The sequence below is a fragment of the Mustela putorius genome, unplaced genomic scaffold (genome assembly GCF_011764305.1).
Source record: "Mustela putorius furo isolate JIRA1106 unplaced genomic scaffold, ASM1176430v1.1 tig00000407_pilon_pilon_pilon, whole genome shotgun sequence".
Lineage (NCBI taxonomy): Eukaryota > Metazoa > Chordata > Mammalia > Carnivora > Mustelidae > Mustela > Mustela putorius.
The window spans coordinates 29,249,781-29,265,421 of NW_025421373.1; the positions used below are offsets into that span (position 1 = coordinate 29,249,781).

General features: G+C 51.0%; 1 protein-coding gene across 1 annotated transcript; it reads left to right on the top strand.

Annotated features, from left to right (window-relative positions):
* Window positions 1-1,443: 1,443 nt before the first annotated feature.
* Window positions 1,444-14,883, top strand: NIPAL4 (NIPA like domain containing 4). The gene is made up of 6 exons (XM_004738106.3): window positions 1,444-1,776; window positions 5,199-5,438; window positions 8,037-8,093; window positions 9,238-9,328; window positions 11,552-11,712; window positions 12,564-14,883. The coding sequence occupies exons 1-6, from the start codon at window positions 1,458-1,460 to the stop codon at window positions 13,190-13,192; spliced, it is 1,497 nt and encodes a 498-aa protein (XP_004738163.2). The 5' UTR covers window positions 1,444-1,457; the 3' UTR covers window positions 13,193-14,883.
* Window positions 14,884-15,641: the final 758 nt, after the last annotated feature.

Sequence of the window (15,641 nt, forward strand, 5' to 3'; positions counted from 1 at the left end):
AACTTTGGGTACGACCTCTGTGATTCTCCTATAGATCTAAAGTTATTTTATAACCAATAGTTGGGTTTTTTTTTTTTTTTAAGTACAGTTTTCTCTCACTTGTACCATGGAGATGGTAATGGTACGTACCAAATGAGAGGTCATGTCTGTATAGGGTTTAAAGATAATTTTTATTTATTTATTTATTTATTTATTTGAAAGGAGAGAAGCATGTGCAGGGGGAGGAGCCAGGGGGGAGGGAGAGGCAGAAAGAGAATCAAGTGGACTCTGCTCTGAGCAGGAAGCCTGAAGTGGGGCTCAGTCTCACAACCCTGAGATCATGACCTCAACCAAAACCAGAAGCGGGACACTCAACCCACTCAGCCAGCCAGGTGTTCCGTGTATAGGGTCTGTCCCATAGTGAAGACTCCGTAAGTAACTATTTTTAAAAGCTGCCTCCTCCAGGAAGTCAGTGACCATGATTGCCAAAACCGGCCACTGCTTTCTTGGGGGTCCCATGTCTTCACTACTCAGGAGCACAAGTGTATTTCGGGCTAAAATGCCAGGCATATTGCGTGGCCACGGGGAGCATGCTCTTCATCTTCACTCTCCGTTTCCTAGCTGGGAAACCTGGTAAGTTACCTGATCGCTCTGTGCCTCAGTTTCCCGAGTATATACTATGTATGGTTGTCATGAGGATTAAACGAACAGGGATTTTTCAGCACTAATAACAGTGCCTGGCCTATAGCAAGCATTGCACAAGTGTTTTTATGGTCCAGAATAGTGTTTCTCTAATTTATTTTTACTGTTACCCATAGGAGCAAATACAGTTCCCATAATCACAGTTGGGGTGTGTTTTTTTTGTTTTTTTTTTTTTTCCTGGTGATTTGGAAGACACCAGTTTCTCGATAATAGATCTCATTTTGTTTCTCTCATTAATATATAAAGTTCTCCAGGGACAGAGAATATGGCTAACTCATTTTGGTCTCCAGTCCCTCGGAAGAAGAAATATACTTCTCTCAAGCGTCGATCGATCGTCCATTCATTCCGCGAAGACATAGTCACCATTTTGGGGGCACGCACTTACTGTGTGCCTGTGGTGTGCTAGTGCCCAGCACAGTTCAGTCCTATGCTGAATGAATGAACAAGGCAGGGAGGCCGGGAAGTAGGAAGCCGGGAAGGCAGGCAGGCAGGAAAAAAACCCAGGGTCTGGGACACCACCCCAGTCTGAGAGGGCTCCAACGGGCTGCAGTGCCTTTTCCAACTCCCACGTTTCCACTTCCACCTTGGCCAGGAAGTCTCCCCCTCTCCCACCTCTGAGGACCCATCAACTCTGTCCCTGCCGAGGCAACTGTGCAGTCCCGGCGCCGCGGAGGGGCGGCGTCAGGGGACCCGCCCCCTTGCCTCCTGCCCGGGTGGGGGTGAGGGGATTCCACCACGCCCCCCCCCCCCCAGCAACCGGGCGACTCCCTCCCGGGATGCCTGGCAGCCTCCGCACCCCGGGAGGGCGCGTGCCCTTGTGCTGGCAGCGCAGGCGCTGGGCCCCCGACCCAGGGAGTTGCTCGAGACGTCGGGGTGACTCCTCCCCAGGGACCGTCCTCCTCCGGGCCGCGTCATTCTCTCCACCCCTGGGCCCGACCCCAGCAGCTTCTCGCACGCCGGCCAAGCCGGGACGAGTCTCGGCCACCTGCTCCGGAGCCGGGGAGCCCGGGGCGCCAGCCGCCCGCGCGTCCGTCGGTCGGTCCGTGCGCCCGGGGCCCATGGAGCTGCCGGCCAGCAACGCCAGCTGCCAGAACGGTGCGTGCGGTCCCCAGGGGACCCGGGAGCGCCGCGCGCTTCGCGCCTTCCCGTCCCCGCTGCTCCTTTCCCTCGCGTGCTCTCCTGCGGCGGCCCAAACCGGGGAGGGCTGGGTCAGCATGACCTATGGTCGGGCCGGTCTTGGGCGGGGGAGAGGAGCAGGGTTCTGGCTGACTTCCCCACCTTCGGAGCTGGGGAGCTGAGAGGGGGAATGGGAGGAAAAGGGACTCGTGGGGCGGGAGGAGGCGGAGGCAGGCATAATTGATTGGAGCTGCTCAGCCAGAGTGGGGGGTTTCACGGTGGTTTCTTATGTATAGTTGCTTCAGATTCTCTTACCTGCCAGGGTCTGGTTGTCTCCCTGGGGCCCACCAAAGACCAGGGAGAGGGGCGCAGACACTCACCACCGCCAAACCCAAATGCACCTTGTAGAAACTGAGGGAAAGAAAACCAGGAAGGGCTAAGGAAAGACCCTGAGCTGTGCGTTGAGCTCTTACCAGGAATGCGGTGGTGCACTAGGCTCTTTACCCGCATTATCTCATTTAGTCCTTCACTCTAGAGGGCAAGTACGTATTATTACCTTGCTGTCTTCTTTCTGGAGAGAAAGAAACAGAGGCCCTGAAAAGCCTGATAATTTGCCCAACGGTCCTGCAGTTGGGGGAGTGGAATGTAAAATTAGAGCTCTTGGATTCTCAAACCTGCACTCGTGTTGCTATACTCCTTTCTTGATGTGTCTCCGTGTTCCTACCTCCCCTTGCTCTGGCAGCCTGTCAGAGAGCGCTGTTTCTCTAACTTCTCTTGCCCAGCAAAGTGTTCAAAGCCATTTCTGTGGGTGTTGGCTGGCTGTGGTTTCCTGACCAACAATGCAGTCCACTTTCGGCCTCACCTTCCCCTGGGGAAGAATATGTTCCCAAGTCCTAGCATATTCTGGAAGAGGAATAAGAATCACCAGGCCCAACAGCCATTTGGCTAATGAGCATCCTCCCCAGAGCTGGATTTCCTTTGGCCATCAGACCTTTCTTTTTCTTTCTGCCCTTATGGGAAAACTTAATTCAGTGGAGGCTGCCGAGGCCTTGGGTGCTTCAGGCTTCCCCAAAACAGGCAAGTTCACCGTTTGGCTCCACCTCCTGGAGATGCACCTTCAGGAAGGCAGGTGAAGGGCGTGGGAATGGGATTGGCCTTCTTCTAGGGAGTCACCTTCCTTGGCCCATATCCTGGCTCTGGCTCATTTCCTGCATTCAGGGAACTCCCCAGACTCGACCGTCTGAGCTGAGGAACAGGAGTGAGAGGTCAGACCAAATCTGAGTAGGGATGGAGATGGCTTCTTGTCATACCTTCTCTTGATTGTGACACAGGTGTTAGGAAGAGAGATCACTCATTGCAAAAGACACATGGATGTCCCCATTGGCTTCCAGGCCCAGCTCTGCCACTAGGTTTTTGTGAGACTCAAGCAAGTCCTTCCCTTCCTCTGGGCCTCAGTTTTCCTGGCTGCAAGTAAGAGGGTAAGCCAGCCTGTCTCCTGGGCTGTCCAGCACCATTGTTCTCTGCTTCTGTGCCGTGGGAGAAAGGTCAACATTGCTCTTTCTTTATTCGACCAAGATGCCACTCTATGATCCAGATACCGCCAATGCCAGGGCTGCATGACCTTGGACTTTGAGGCCCATACAGTGCCGGCCTGTAGTTCTCATTGCTCTGAGGAGAAGTGCCTGGCCCAGGCTTCCGTCCTTGGAGCAGGAGCCTGAATTTTGGTGCCCCACAGTTTGAAAAAGACCTTCTACTGCTGGCAGTCACAAATTCAGATGCCTACAGGGGCTGAGCACATAACCCAAATGATTGAAGGGCAGCAGATACGGACCCCGGGGAATTGCATAGAACGTGTCCTAAGGGGGCAGCCACTCTCAGCGACAGTCAGTGGTGGGCTCTGGGAAGGTGCGCTCCATAAGGTAAACAGAGGCAGATCAAAAGCTGGACTTTCATGGGAAATCTGATTTTTTTTTTCTTAAAGATTTTATTTATTTGACAGATAGATCACAAGTAGGCATAGAGGCAGGCAGAGAGAGGAAGGGAAGCAGGCTCCCTGCCGAGCAGAGAGCCTGATGTGGGGCTCAATCCAGGACCTTAGGACCATGACCTGAGCCGAAGGCAGAGGCTTTAACCCACTGAGCCAGCAAGGCGCCCCGGGAAATCTGATTTAAAATGTAGGTAATGAATTCATAGTTTAAAACAACCCTCAAGAGACGAAGCGAAGACCCAGCCTGCCCTTGCTGCCTGCCCTGTGGGGCACCAGTAGCAGTTAAGAGCATGGCTTTGACATCACACGGAGAACAGTTTGGCTTCACTATGTGCTGCCAGTGTCGTCTTACTCAGCTTACCAAACTTATCAGGGCCCCAATTTCTTTGGCTAAAACCCTGGACATGATCCCTGTGCCATTTCCACGATAGGAATGCTCACGGAACACCCCAGAGCAGAGGAGCATGTGGTTGTGGCGCTGGGGAATTACTGGCTGTGATTTAGGTGGTTTTTCTGAACTTGGGCAACTTAACTCCCCTGACAGAGGGTGTGCCCCTCAGGCCCAAGGTTGTCCTATTGTCCTTAGTGTTTCTGCCAGAAGGCAAGCAAGGGTTGGTGGGTTCTGGGACATGAGGGCTGATTCAGGCTTTCAGGATCTCTAGGACTTGGAAGGTGAACTAAAGGGATGCTTCATGGGGCGACAGGGACAGTAATCCGTCTGAGGCTGGAAGGAGGCCCCCGCCACTGGCCACGAGCCCCAGAGGTCTTAGAATAAGGCCCAGGAATGGTCTGTTGTAGCCAACAGGCTGCTTATATTTCGTTATCTGCAGGCCCTGAAGGGGCTGTGGGAGTTCTAGCCTCAATCCCTCATGTTAACTATCAGGAGTCCCAGTTGTGGCTGGAGGTACGGATATGGCAGTGAAGAGGCCGCTTGGAGGGGACACTCCCTGTGTGATCCTGAGCTGTCTGAGGTCCAGAGGCTGGGAGGGATGCCTCGGGAGGGTGGGGGTTTGGAGTCAGTGATGTCTGAGGGCTTGGAGGACCCTGCTTGGTGTGTGGGGCATCAGAACACCTTCGTGGTCACGTGCTAGAGTTCTGGAGTCAGGCAGTCTGTGTTCTTAGGCAAGGTGCCTGACACCTCACGGCCTCTATTTTCCCATCTATGAAATGGGAACTCAAGGCAGCACTGATCTGACAGATGGTCATAAAAATTGGATGAGTTCCGCAAATAAAACCCCTAGCCGGGAGTAGGCACTCAGTGGATGCTATCTATTGTTGTTGGATCGAAGCCCCTTGTGTGGATGGAGGCCCACTGCGGCTGAACTATGGGGTATGAAACAGTGGCCAGTTCCAGGATTTTGAAAGCACACCGATGTCCCCGGTGTGACTCTCTTATCGTGCTCTTCCCATCCAGGTTCCCTGATCAGCCTGTACTGCTCCTCCCACCAAGTCCTGTGCCAGATCGTCGGCGACCTCAGCCCCCAGGTGCCCAGCAATGTCACCTCTCACAGTTGGAAGGAGAGGTTCAGGCAGAACTATGGCTTCTACGTTGGTCTGGGCCTGGCCTTCTTGTCCAGCTTCCTCATCGGCAGCAGTGTCATCCTCAAGAAGAAAGGCCTTCAGCGACTGGTGGCCTCCGGGGCCACACGGGCCGGTAGGGTCCCGGCAGGGAGGACGGGCGTGGGGTGCTAGGCAGCGGAGCCCCCAGCCAGCCCTGTGAACCTCCCTTCACGGGGGTCCCCTGCGGCAGTTGGCGAGCTTAGCCTCCATGGTCGCAAAGGGTTCATTGTTAACCCCGCTGGGAATGCAGTCCACCCTCAGGAGACCTCCCTTTAAAAATCCAACATTTCTGGAGAACTTCAAGATATGTTAACTGGGGTACAGATAAGGAAAAGTTTCAGGGCCAGGAATCCGAAACCCCAGATCGAGTCCAGTTTTATTTCTTACCAGCTCTGTCATCCTGGGCAACCACGATTTCCCTGCCAAATGGGAATACAGATACCTCTGCCCAGAGCAGTGGTATCTCCAGTGGTATCACCGGTATCTCCATTTACCCCGTGGCCTCTCAGATGGAGCCCCTCACAGGCCACAAAAGAATGACTGAGGCTCTGTCCACAAGGGAGTTGTTTGCTTGCAAATAAGGTGTATATCTATGAACCCATTCTGGAGAAAAGGAATCACGTGTAAAATAATTTGTTCATTTAATTATCATTCACTGCATACCTGCTGTGCCAGGTCCCACGCTGGACATGGGGACCTGGGACCCATGGGGCATTGAGCCGAGTGGGGGACCCAGGCAACTGTTCCCCAGTGTGTGACATGCTCTTTATCATGGGGAAAATCCAGGACACTTAGGGGGGTATTTTGGAGGGGCATGAAAAGCCCAGGCCGGGAGGGCTAGGGGAGGTTTTCTCTAAGGTGATCTGGAAGCTGGGACCTGAATGACGAGATGGCTAAGGGCGGGGGAAAAGAGGAGGTCGTGGTAGAAAGAATAGGATGTGCAAAGGCTCCAAGGTGAGAGAACATGAATGACATTAGAAGCTGAAAGTAGCTCAGGAAGGCTGAGGGGGTGGTGGGATGGGGGGTAAGAGATGGGGGAAGGGCCAGATGGCAAAGAGTCTTATAAACGGGGTCCCAGAGTTTGGGCGCACTTGTAAGTGACAAAGGTTTTAGGCAGGGGACAGACATAGTTCCATTTACTTTTTGAGGGAATTCCTGGTTGCTGCGTGGATAATGGATTAGGGCACAAGCACAGCACCCAGGAGACCAGGTAGGGGAGAGAGAGAGCACAGCTCGGACTGGGGGGAATTGCGGTGGGAACAGAGACCATGGTGGAGTCCAGGGATAGCTTTGAAAGGTAGAACTTACTGGGTTTGGTGTTGACTGGCTCCAAGGGGAGGGTAAAACAGAGTCGAGACTGACTCAGCTTTCTGACTTGAGCGACTGGGGAGACCAGGGCGCTGTTTTCTGAGATGGAGAGTGCAGGATGAGCAGGTTTATGGCATCAGGATGGTTCAGGTTTGGACATGTTCAGTGTCATGTTCTGTGAGACACTGTGTTTTGGAAGCAGACTCCTGAGGTTCCAATTCTAGCTCCAGTTCTAGCCCCAAACACAATTTTGGGTGTCATAGTGTCTCCATTTGAGTGGGGAAAAATGCCAGAAAATAAATACATTAACTCAATTTATAGTACCATGAAGGACCAGAGCTGGTGTGATAAAGAGAATCCCGAGGGAGACATCCCAGAGATAAGGGGTCACGGAGGGCATCTTAGGGGAAGCAACGTTCAAGCAAAGCCCTGAAGAGTGAGGGTAGCTAGAAGCCAATGTCATTAAGAAGACTATTCCTGACACAGAAAAGCAAAGGTCTTAAGGCCAAAAAGAGTTCCTCATTTTAGAGGAACTAGAAGAAAGCCCGAGTGGCTAGATAGTAGTAAGAAGAGTGGAGGGAGGTACCTTTGGAGATGTGAACAGGTTCAAAACTATGAACTGGCTTGTTTAGGATTTTGTCTTGTATTTGGAAGCCATTGGCCTGTTAAAAGCTGAGGAGTGACAGTATGATTTACATCCTTAAAAGACCATCGGCTGCTCTGAGTGAATGGGTTATAAAGGGATGATGGCAGTGACACCAGAGGAACCTCGGGAGGCTGTGGCCTCACCCCAGGCCAGAGCGGGTAGCGCCTTGGAGTCAGGTGGTGGCAGTGGAGTGGACACATGTGAGATGCTCTTTGGAGAGGGAAACAGCAGGTTGGATGGAACCCAGAAGGTGGAGGAGGGGGAGAGTCGAGGGCGATTCCCTGGTTTCTGGCTTAAGCAGCTAGGTACATGGAGGTACCACTTACTGAGTTTCCTGTGGTGGGTGGGTGTGCGGGGTGCCCTTAAAATCAAGAGTTCTGTTTAGGACAGAGTTTGGGATGCCTGTGGGAGATCCAAGAGACGTCAAGTAAGCAACTGGACATTCATCTAGGCTCAGGAGAAAGGCTCAGTACCCATAAATGAGTAAACCCATAAAGAAATGAAAATAAAAAAGCCCCATGCCCAGAGAACTAAAAGGGATGGTATCAAGTGCAACTTAAGGTAGAAATGAGAAAGAGCCAGATAAAGAATCACTTTGGGGGGGGGGGGGCCCAGAGGCATGCCCAGAGAACTAAGCAAGGGAAACATAGACTCAAGACTGGAGAGTTAAGGTAGAAATGAGAAAGGACCCGAGAAAGCATGGCCAAGTTCTGACTTTGTGTCCATTCCTTTCTACAGTGGACGGAGGGTATGGCTACCTGAAGGACGCCATGTGGTGGGCTGGCTTTCTCACCAGTAAGTGGGCTCTTTCCTAACAACACTGATGCACTGATGGCAGAGGCGGACACGAAAGGGGGGGTGGTGGGGATATTTCTGTCTTTGTGTGAAGTGTGAATCTCAAAGAGAAAACCTTGGCAGTCGTTGCAGGTAGAACATCTTCCCCTTATTTCGGATCACATTCTTCACCCCAAGTCAGTCCTGCATCCAAGAAACTTGTATCTCCAGAGAGGCTTGTAGAGAGCTGCTAATGAGAGAGGTGTCGTTACTCAACTAGCCTTGAAATGGAGAGACTCCAGCTACCGGTCGGAGTGTCTTGGCACCCCTTAGCCAGGTTTTCCATTCCACTGGCAGTGTGTTGGCTGATGTAGTGGATGGCTGGTCTGCCACTTAAAGTTTGCCCAGATTTACACATTCGCACATTACCCCCGCTTTCCACCCACCCTCGCTGGCTTTCCAATCCTAATTCTTTCGAATGGAAAAATTAGCCAGCTTTCCATTTATAAGTCAGGTTTTGATCCCAGTCTTAGTCACGGCCACCGCATTCATCCTCTCCTTTCAAAGGGCAGACCCAGGTCATTCTCTACCAGCAGACACAGAAAATGCACTTGTAGTTGTCTGCAAACTAGAAACTCAAATGTGGAGGATACATTCTATGCATCTCGTCCAGGCTGTGGGGGAGTGTCAGAATTTCTAACCACCTGCCCACAGTTCCTCTGGGACAGATGGCTCCATGACCAAGTGGTACCTGGAGAATCAATAACTAAATGTTTCTTTGGTATTAACACTTCCTAGAATGCACCGTGTAGATACAGGCCAAACATCGGGTGTCCCCGAAGCACACTTCACGGTGGCCTGGACTAGAAGCCAAGATGCCTCGGGGATAGGAAGGCGTCATTCCACCCACATGCCATGTGACCTTGGACTCTGGGCCTAGCTTGCCCCATCTTTAAAATGGAAGGATTTGATCAGGAGAGTCTGGGCCAGACATTCCGATCAGATTCGCCAGGGGCAAAGCATAAGAACCAAGATTCTAGGGAATGCGGGCCCGGGATTCTGGGAATGGTTGATCACTGAATGAAACGGTCTCCACTCAGGTTAGTTTGGGCTGGAGATGGGGCCTCGAAGCCACACTACCCTGTTTTCTCCCTTCATTTCCTAGTGGCTGCTGGAGAAGTTGCCAACTTCGGGGCCTACGCATTTGCCCCTGCGACTGTCGTCACACCTCTGGGAGCGCTGAGTGTCCTCATAAGGTTATCATCTCCTCTCTCGCTGTCTCTCTCTCCTTCCTATTTTCAGTTTGTTGAGGTCTGGAGCTGTAATGGGGGTCACCTGCCGCTTGCAGTCAGGGACCTGGGTTGGTCCCAGCTCCCAGAAAGAGGTACTGTGCTGGTCCAAGCTCCAAGCCTTGGACTGTTGGCTGCTTCTTCTCTAGCATCCCCTCAGAAGCATGGCCAATAGAGGGGGCGGCCAAGCCCAGACCAGCTGGAAGGGCTTCCACTGCCACCAAGCCGGACATCTCATGTCAATGTCTTGGTGGGTCAGTAGGCACAGCATTCAAGTTGGAAGGCAGGAGCTCGAGATCGGCTCTCCCTGAGTTCTGACCTTAAGCTCAGCCACTCAGTAATTACATTACCATGGGCCAGCCCCTAAACTCCCCTAAGCCTCTGTTTCTGCTCTGCTCAGTGCGGATGCTAATAATCCCTAGGGCGTTGCTTCAAGGACTAACTCTGTGGGCTTCCCATTGCCACCTTCTTCTCTAACTATAAGCATAGTTCCTGGGGACGGAAGGGGGTCTTGGAGCCCCCTTTGAAGCTGGCTGTGATGATTGGCTTTAACCTGGGTGCCTTGGTAAATCCCATGAAACCACACCCAGTACACACAGTTTCTTTTGTTGTTTTTTTTTTTTACCATCTTGATTACAATTTTGTAACATTGACACAATCAAGAATAAACAGAGGCATGACTCACATCACACAGCTGGCTGATGTAGCCATGATTACACTGTCGCCTATCTGATTACTGTATGAATCTCCACTCTCAGGAAGTTGGGAGAGGTAAGGAATTCTCCACTGTGTGACCTGCCTATGCAAATGCCCCCAGCCTCTCTCAAATGCCAATGTTTTTGGTAGTTTTAGAGGAGAGACGGAAGACATTCAGAGGAGCTTGGACATCAATGCCCTCTCTCTTGGTACCTTAAACAGAACTTTGGGGAGTAATTCAGTCCTAGATCAGCCAACTGCCTTTTACCCTATGCTCATGTTACCTTCCTAAAGAAACAGAAAGCTGTCCTGCGATCATACCTGCCTTGTCCAGTTTCCCTCCCTTCTTCCCTCACCTCTGCCAGCTCATCTGAGGATGTGAGGGAATGAAAATCATATCACCAAGGAATAGCGAGAAACTGGAGGGGTTTTGCCCAGGCAAGAGAAAACACAGGGAAGTCACAGGAATTCTCTTCAATGAGGTGTAGAGGAAAAATCATAGGATTTATAATTAGACAGAAACTCAGCTAAAATCCTGGCCCTGCTAATTACTAGTTGTATGACCTTGCCAAGTTATTTTAACTTTTAGGAGACTCAGTCTTCCCATCTATAAAATGGGGATAGTATATTTTACTTCTCAAAGAGTTATAAGATGTTAATGGAATATAATAAGTAGAAAATTCTGGGCACCTGGGTGGCTCAGTGGGTTAAGCCTCTGCCTTCAGCTCAGGTCATGATCTCAGGGTCCTGGGATCGAGCCCCACATCGGGCTCTCTGCTCAGTGGGGAGCCTGCTTCCCCCCACCCCCGCCTGCCTCTCTGCCTACTTGTGATCTTGTCTATCAAATAAATAAATAAAATCTTTAAAAAAATAAGTAGAAGGTTCCTAGCATAATACCTAGTACATAATATATGTAATGCATTATGTACCAAGTACATAATGATTATGTACTAGGTATTATGTTAGGATATAGCGCCTATAATTGTCATTGTGGTGGTTTATATTGACATATACAAATGGAAGAAGGAACAGATCTGTTCTATATGAACCCAAGGAACTCAAGGAGCAGAAATAGGACATTGAATAGAAATTATCATATTTTTGGTAATTAGAATGAACCTACGATAGAATCATTTGCCTTGTGAAGGGGTGAGTTGCTTGCCATCAGAGGTATATAAGCCAAGCCTGAAAGCATCTGTTCGTAATGTTAAGGGGAGATGTGCTTACTGGGTGGGAAGTTAGACAATGCCATGAGGGCTTTTGTGACTTCTCTGTTGGGGGATCCTTTTAGTGAAAGAAATCCACATATATGTCCATTCCTCCAGCACACACCAGAACCCTCCTATAAATAAGTATCTATTTCAAACATCTTGTGGGGGAGAGTAGTGAGTCCTGATCTGTTCTTCTCCATGAATGCTTGCTCAGCCACCATTTTCCTTCAGGACGCTGGGACAGGCCCGGCTGCTAATCCCTCTCTCCCATGTCCACCTGCAGTGCCATCCTGTCCTCATACTTTCTGGGAGAGAGCCTGAATCTGCTGGGGAAGCTGGGCTGTGTGATCTGTGTGGCTGGCAGCACAGTGATGGTGATACACGCCCCGGAGGAAGAGAAGGTTGCCACCGTCGTGGAGATGGCTGCTAAGATGAAAGACACAGGTAGGACCCCGCCCCATCCCGCCCTCGGAAGCTGGAAAGCACAGGGGATGGACCCCAGGGAAGGTCTCACTGGGTGCTGACCCGTGCCAGGTGCTGCCCCCTGGAGGAGAAGGAAGCTAAAGAAGGAAAGTCGGGGGTGGGGGGGCGAGGGCTCCTCTTAGGGTTGGCTCACACATCCCAGCCTGATGTGTATTGATGTCATTTATTCTGTGTTCATTATGTACCAGGCATGGTTCTAAATACATTCTATGCATTGTCCTGGTATGTTCAGGCCACTTAACAGGATACCACAGACTGGGGGGCTTATAAACAACAGAAGTGTATTTCTTATACTTCTGGGAAGTCCGAGATCAAGGCCCTGGTTTGGGCCATAATTTGGTCATAAATGGCCAACTTCTCTCTGTGTCCTCACATGGTGGAAGGAGTGAGGGAGCTAGCTCTCTGGGGTCTCTGTTATAAGGACACTGATCCCATTCATGAGGGTGCCATCTTCAAAGGGTGCCACCTTCCAAAGGCCTGATGTCCAAATACCATCACATTGGGCATTAATGGGGGTGGGGGGAATGACACAGTCTTATAGTTTGCATTATCTCATTTAATCCCACAAAAAAAGATCTATGAGAAAGGTCCTATTATTCGTTCTATTTTACAAGTAAGGAAATGGAGGTTTTGCACTTTAATTAATAACCTGCCCAAATTAGTTAAAAGTTGTGACATGGGGCTGGACCCTATGTCTGTCTAACTTTAGGGCTCAAGTTTTTAGTGCTATCTCCCATGACCAGGGGTAGAAGGTTCTAGAAACTAAGCCCCCCCTCTGCAGCTTGGTTATCTGTCTCCCACCCTTCCTGAAGGGTACATCGTGTTTGCTGTGCTTCTCCTGGTGTTCTGCCTCATCCTCATCTTCGTCGTCGCTCCACGCTACGGACAAAGGAATATCCTTGTCTACATCATCATCTGCTCTGTGATCGGAGCCTTCTCTGTGTCTGCTGTCAAGGGCCTGGGCATCACCATCAAGAACTTCTTCCAAGGGATGCCAGTAGTGCGGCACCCCCTCCCCTACATCCTGTCCCTCATCCTGGCACTCTCTCTCAGCACTCAGGTCAACTTCCTCAACAGGGCGCTGGACATTTTTAATACCTCGCTGGTGTTCCCCATCTACTATGTGTTTTTCACCACGGTGGTGGTTACCTCCTCCGTCATCCTCTTCAAGGAATGGCACAGCATGTCTGCAGTGGACATTGTGGGCACCCTTTCTGGCTTTGTCACCATCATTCTGGGTGTGTTCATGCTTCACGCTTTCAAAGACCTGGACATCAGCCAGACCAGCTTGCCCCACATGCACAAAAACCCAACCCCCTCTCCCACCCCTGAGCCCACCGTCATCAGACTGGAAGACAAGAATGTCCTTGTGGACAATATAGAACTCTCCAGCACCCCATCACCAGAAGAGAAGCCCAGAGTATTTATAATCCATTCTTAAAACTTAGAATCGGTGAGTGAGAAGATGAGCTCTACGGTATAGCCTGACCTCTCCATTTCAGAGGCACCTGGTTATTTTCGCCTGCACTGTTACCAGCCGGCTCTCTTTTCTCAAGATGTTCGTTTATACCTCATCACTGTTTCCAGAAGAAGGTTCCCTACCCAGTGAGTGGTGGCGGCGGAACTTCTTGGAAACAGCCTCAGCGACCAAATACATCGGTGCCAGCAGGTCCTTTGGACCTCCCTTCCCACTTGTGTCCTCGGTGCCATCCCTGCGTTGTGGGGAAGAAGGGGGAATCTGACCCGTTGAATGTAGCACAGGCCAAGACCTTCCCTGAGATGCTGGTTGTCGGGAAATCCTTAGTGCTCGCTCTCCTGAGACTGAATCCCATTCCTCCGCCCAAGGAGGAAGCGCGTTGCCAGAGGCCCAGACAGCAGCTCCTCACGCCTCCCCATCTAGGACTGATGTGAGACATCCTGCTGCTTTTGCCACTCGGGCTCTGGGGAGAAAAGCATGACCTCAGCTGACTTTACGGTGAAAACCACCTGATGTCTCAGGGACCATTTGCAGCAGCCCCGTTCCCGGAGCACTCCAGCCTGGAGGTCAGCGTCTTAGTTTCCGTCCGTCCCCAGACCCACCCCTTCTGTCTCTCTCTCTGTCCTAAGGAGTTGTCACGGAGACATTCGGGCAATTACCTTAGGACTCAAAACAACATGACGAGAACAACGACAACAGAAGGTCCTCCACAGCCAGTGTTTCATTTCGCCTCACTCTGGAAAGAGAACCGTGTTTGCGCTGGTCTTAAAAGTAGTCCGCTGTCGTCATAGAATTTGGCAGAATGTACTTTCCTTTTCCTCAAGGAGTCAACCAAAATATGATTTGGGGAGATGGGGAGAAGGAAGAGCAGCGTCATAAATTGGCAGAAAGCAGCCAGAAGCCCTCTAGAAACCCAGAGCTAACTTTTGTGTTTACTCTGGTGCCCAACCAAGAACCCGGGTGGGAGGGGCTCTGGGTAATTTCTGGGCTGTAACCTCAGGTGCCTGAGGCGTGGGATCCGCTTTGAACTTTAGTGACCTGTGGGGTTGTAAGCTTGCCATGGGGTGCATTCTGGCTGTTGATCTGATTGCAACCAAGTCCCCAGGGCCACTGATGAGTTCCCCGCCCTGAGAAATAGCAGGTCATGACTGCTTCAACACCACCTGCTTTGGGGACCGCCTTTAGTCCCCTCACATTTGACCAGAAGCAGTCAATACACAAGAGCAGTTGGAGAGAGAGAGTTTGCTTCCTGTCTTCTTTCTAGCTCCAGGCGTTGGTGGAAGGACCATTGAAGGGGAAGTAAGAGAGCCAGTACGTCTATAAAGAGGGAAGGCTTGATCCTCGTCCCCTGGGGTGAGGACGCAGAGCTTCCCTGTATAACCTCGTACCTGTGTCCTGGGTTGACGCCCCCTACCCTGAGCATAGCCAAGCCCGGGCCAGACTCTTGTTGGCTTTGAACCTCCACAGGTCCGTCTCACCGACAGACTGGCATCCTGCACCTCCAGCCTCAAATCCCCGGTTTTTAATGAATGTCGATTTCTGTCTGTGGCTAAAATCAATGCAACATGTTGGATCTTGAGAATGGCAGTCATCGAAGGGCCCTGAGAGTGTGGTCTGCGGGGTCAAGAATAAAGACCCTGAGTATGTTTACTCAATACTTGTGTCTCGGCCTTCTTTGGACGCAGAACAATGAAACTGGTTTGTCTGGGGCTGGGGGGCTGGTACCCAATCTCTGGAGGGTTGTGGCTTCCAAGTAAGTCCCTACAGTAGCTTTTGCAGCCACCCCCTCCCTGCAGTGGGAAAGACCGTTTGGGGAATAGTCCATTGAAAATATTCATCCCTTGTTAATGCCTGAGCCCGTTCTGGGAACCGGGCACAGTACTAAGAGCTTCATGTTAATTCTTTTAGGTCCTCACAAATCCCCAAGGTAGATACGATTTTTTAAATCCCCATTTTATATACAAGGAAAGGGTTACAGGGAGGTTAAGCAATCCCCCAAGGTCATGCAGTCAGGAAGATTCAAAGTTGATATCCGGCTCCAAGCCTAGAGTCTTAACCACCAGGCAGTACATCTCCCGGAAGGACTAAAGAAGGCTGGCACTACTTTATTCTTTTCTGTGATCTGTGCTGTTTCCCCTGTGTAGACAGAAGCCCCATGGGAGTTGGTCTTTATTTGCTGCTTATTCTCACTGCTCAACACTTAGTTGGCACTCCTAAAAACATTTATTGAATGTAGGGACAATTCTGTTCCAATAGTCCTTCTTTGCCCAAACGTTCGGGGGCCAGCTCTCAGTCTAGATCAGAATTAAATGAACCCCCCAGCCTGTCCGGAAGAGCAACTCTAAAACCGCCATAGCAGTTTCTGAGCACTTGGCTTGTGCCAGGAACAGGTGGGTGCTATCACGGGGTGATG

Bases quoted from the DNA above. Each gene is read 5' to 3' on its own strand.
- NIPAL4 (XM_004738106.3), top strand. From the start codon at position 1,458: ATGCCTGGCAGCCTCCGCACCCCGGGAGGGCGCGTGCCCTTGTGCTGG. The intron at 5,439-8,036 runs GTAGGGTCCCGG...TCCTTTCTACAG, and splicing joins CTCCGGGGCCACACGGGCCG to TGGACGGAGGGTATGGCTAC. The intron at 9,329-11,551 runs GTTATCATCTCC...GTCCACCTGCAG, and splicing joins GCGCTGAGTGTCCTCATAAG to TGCCATCCTGTCCTCATACT.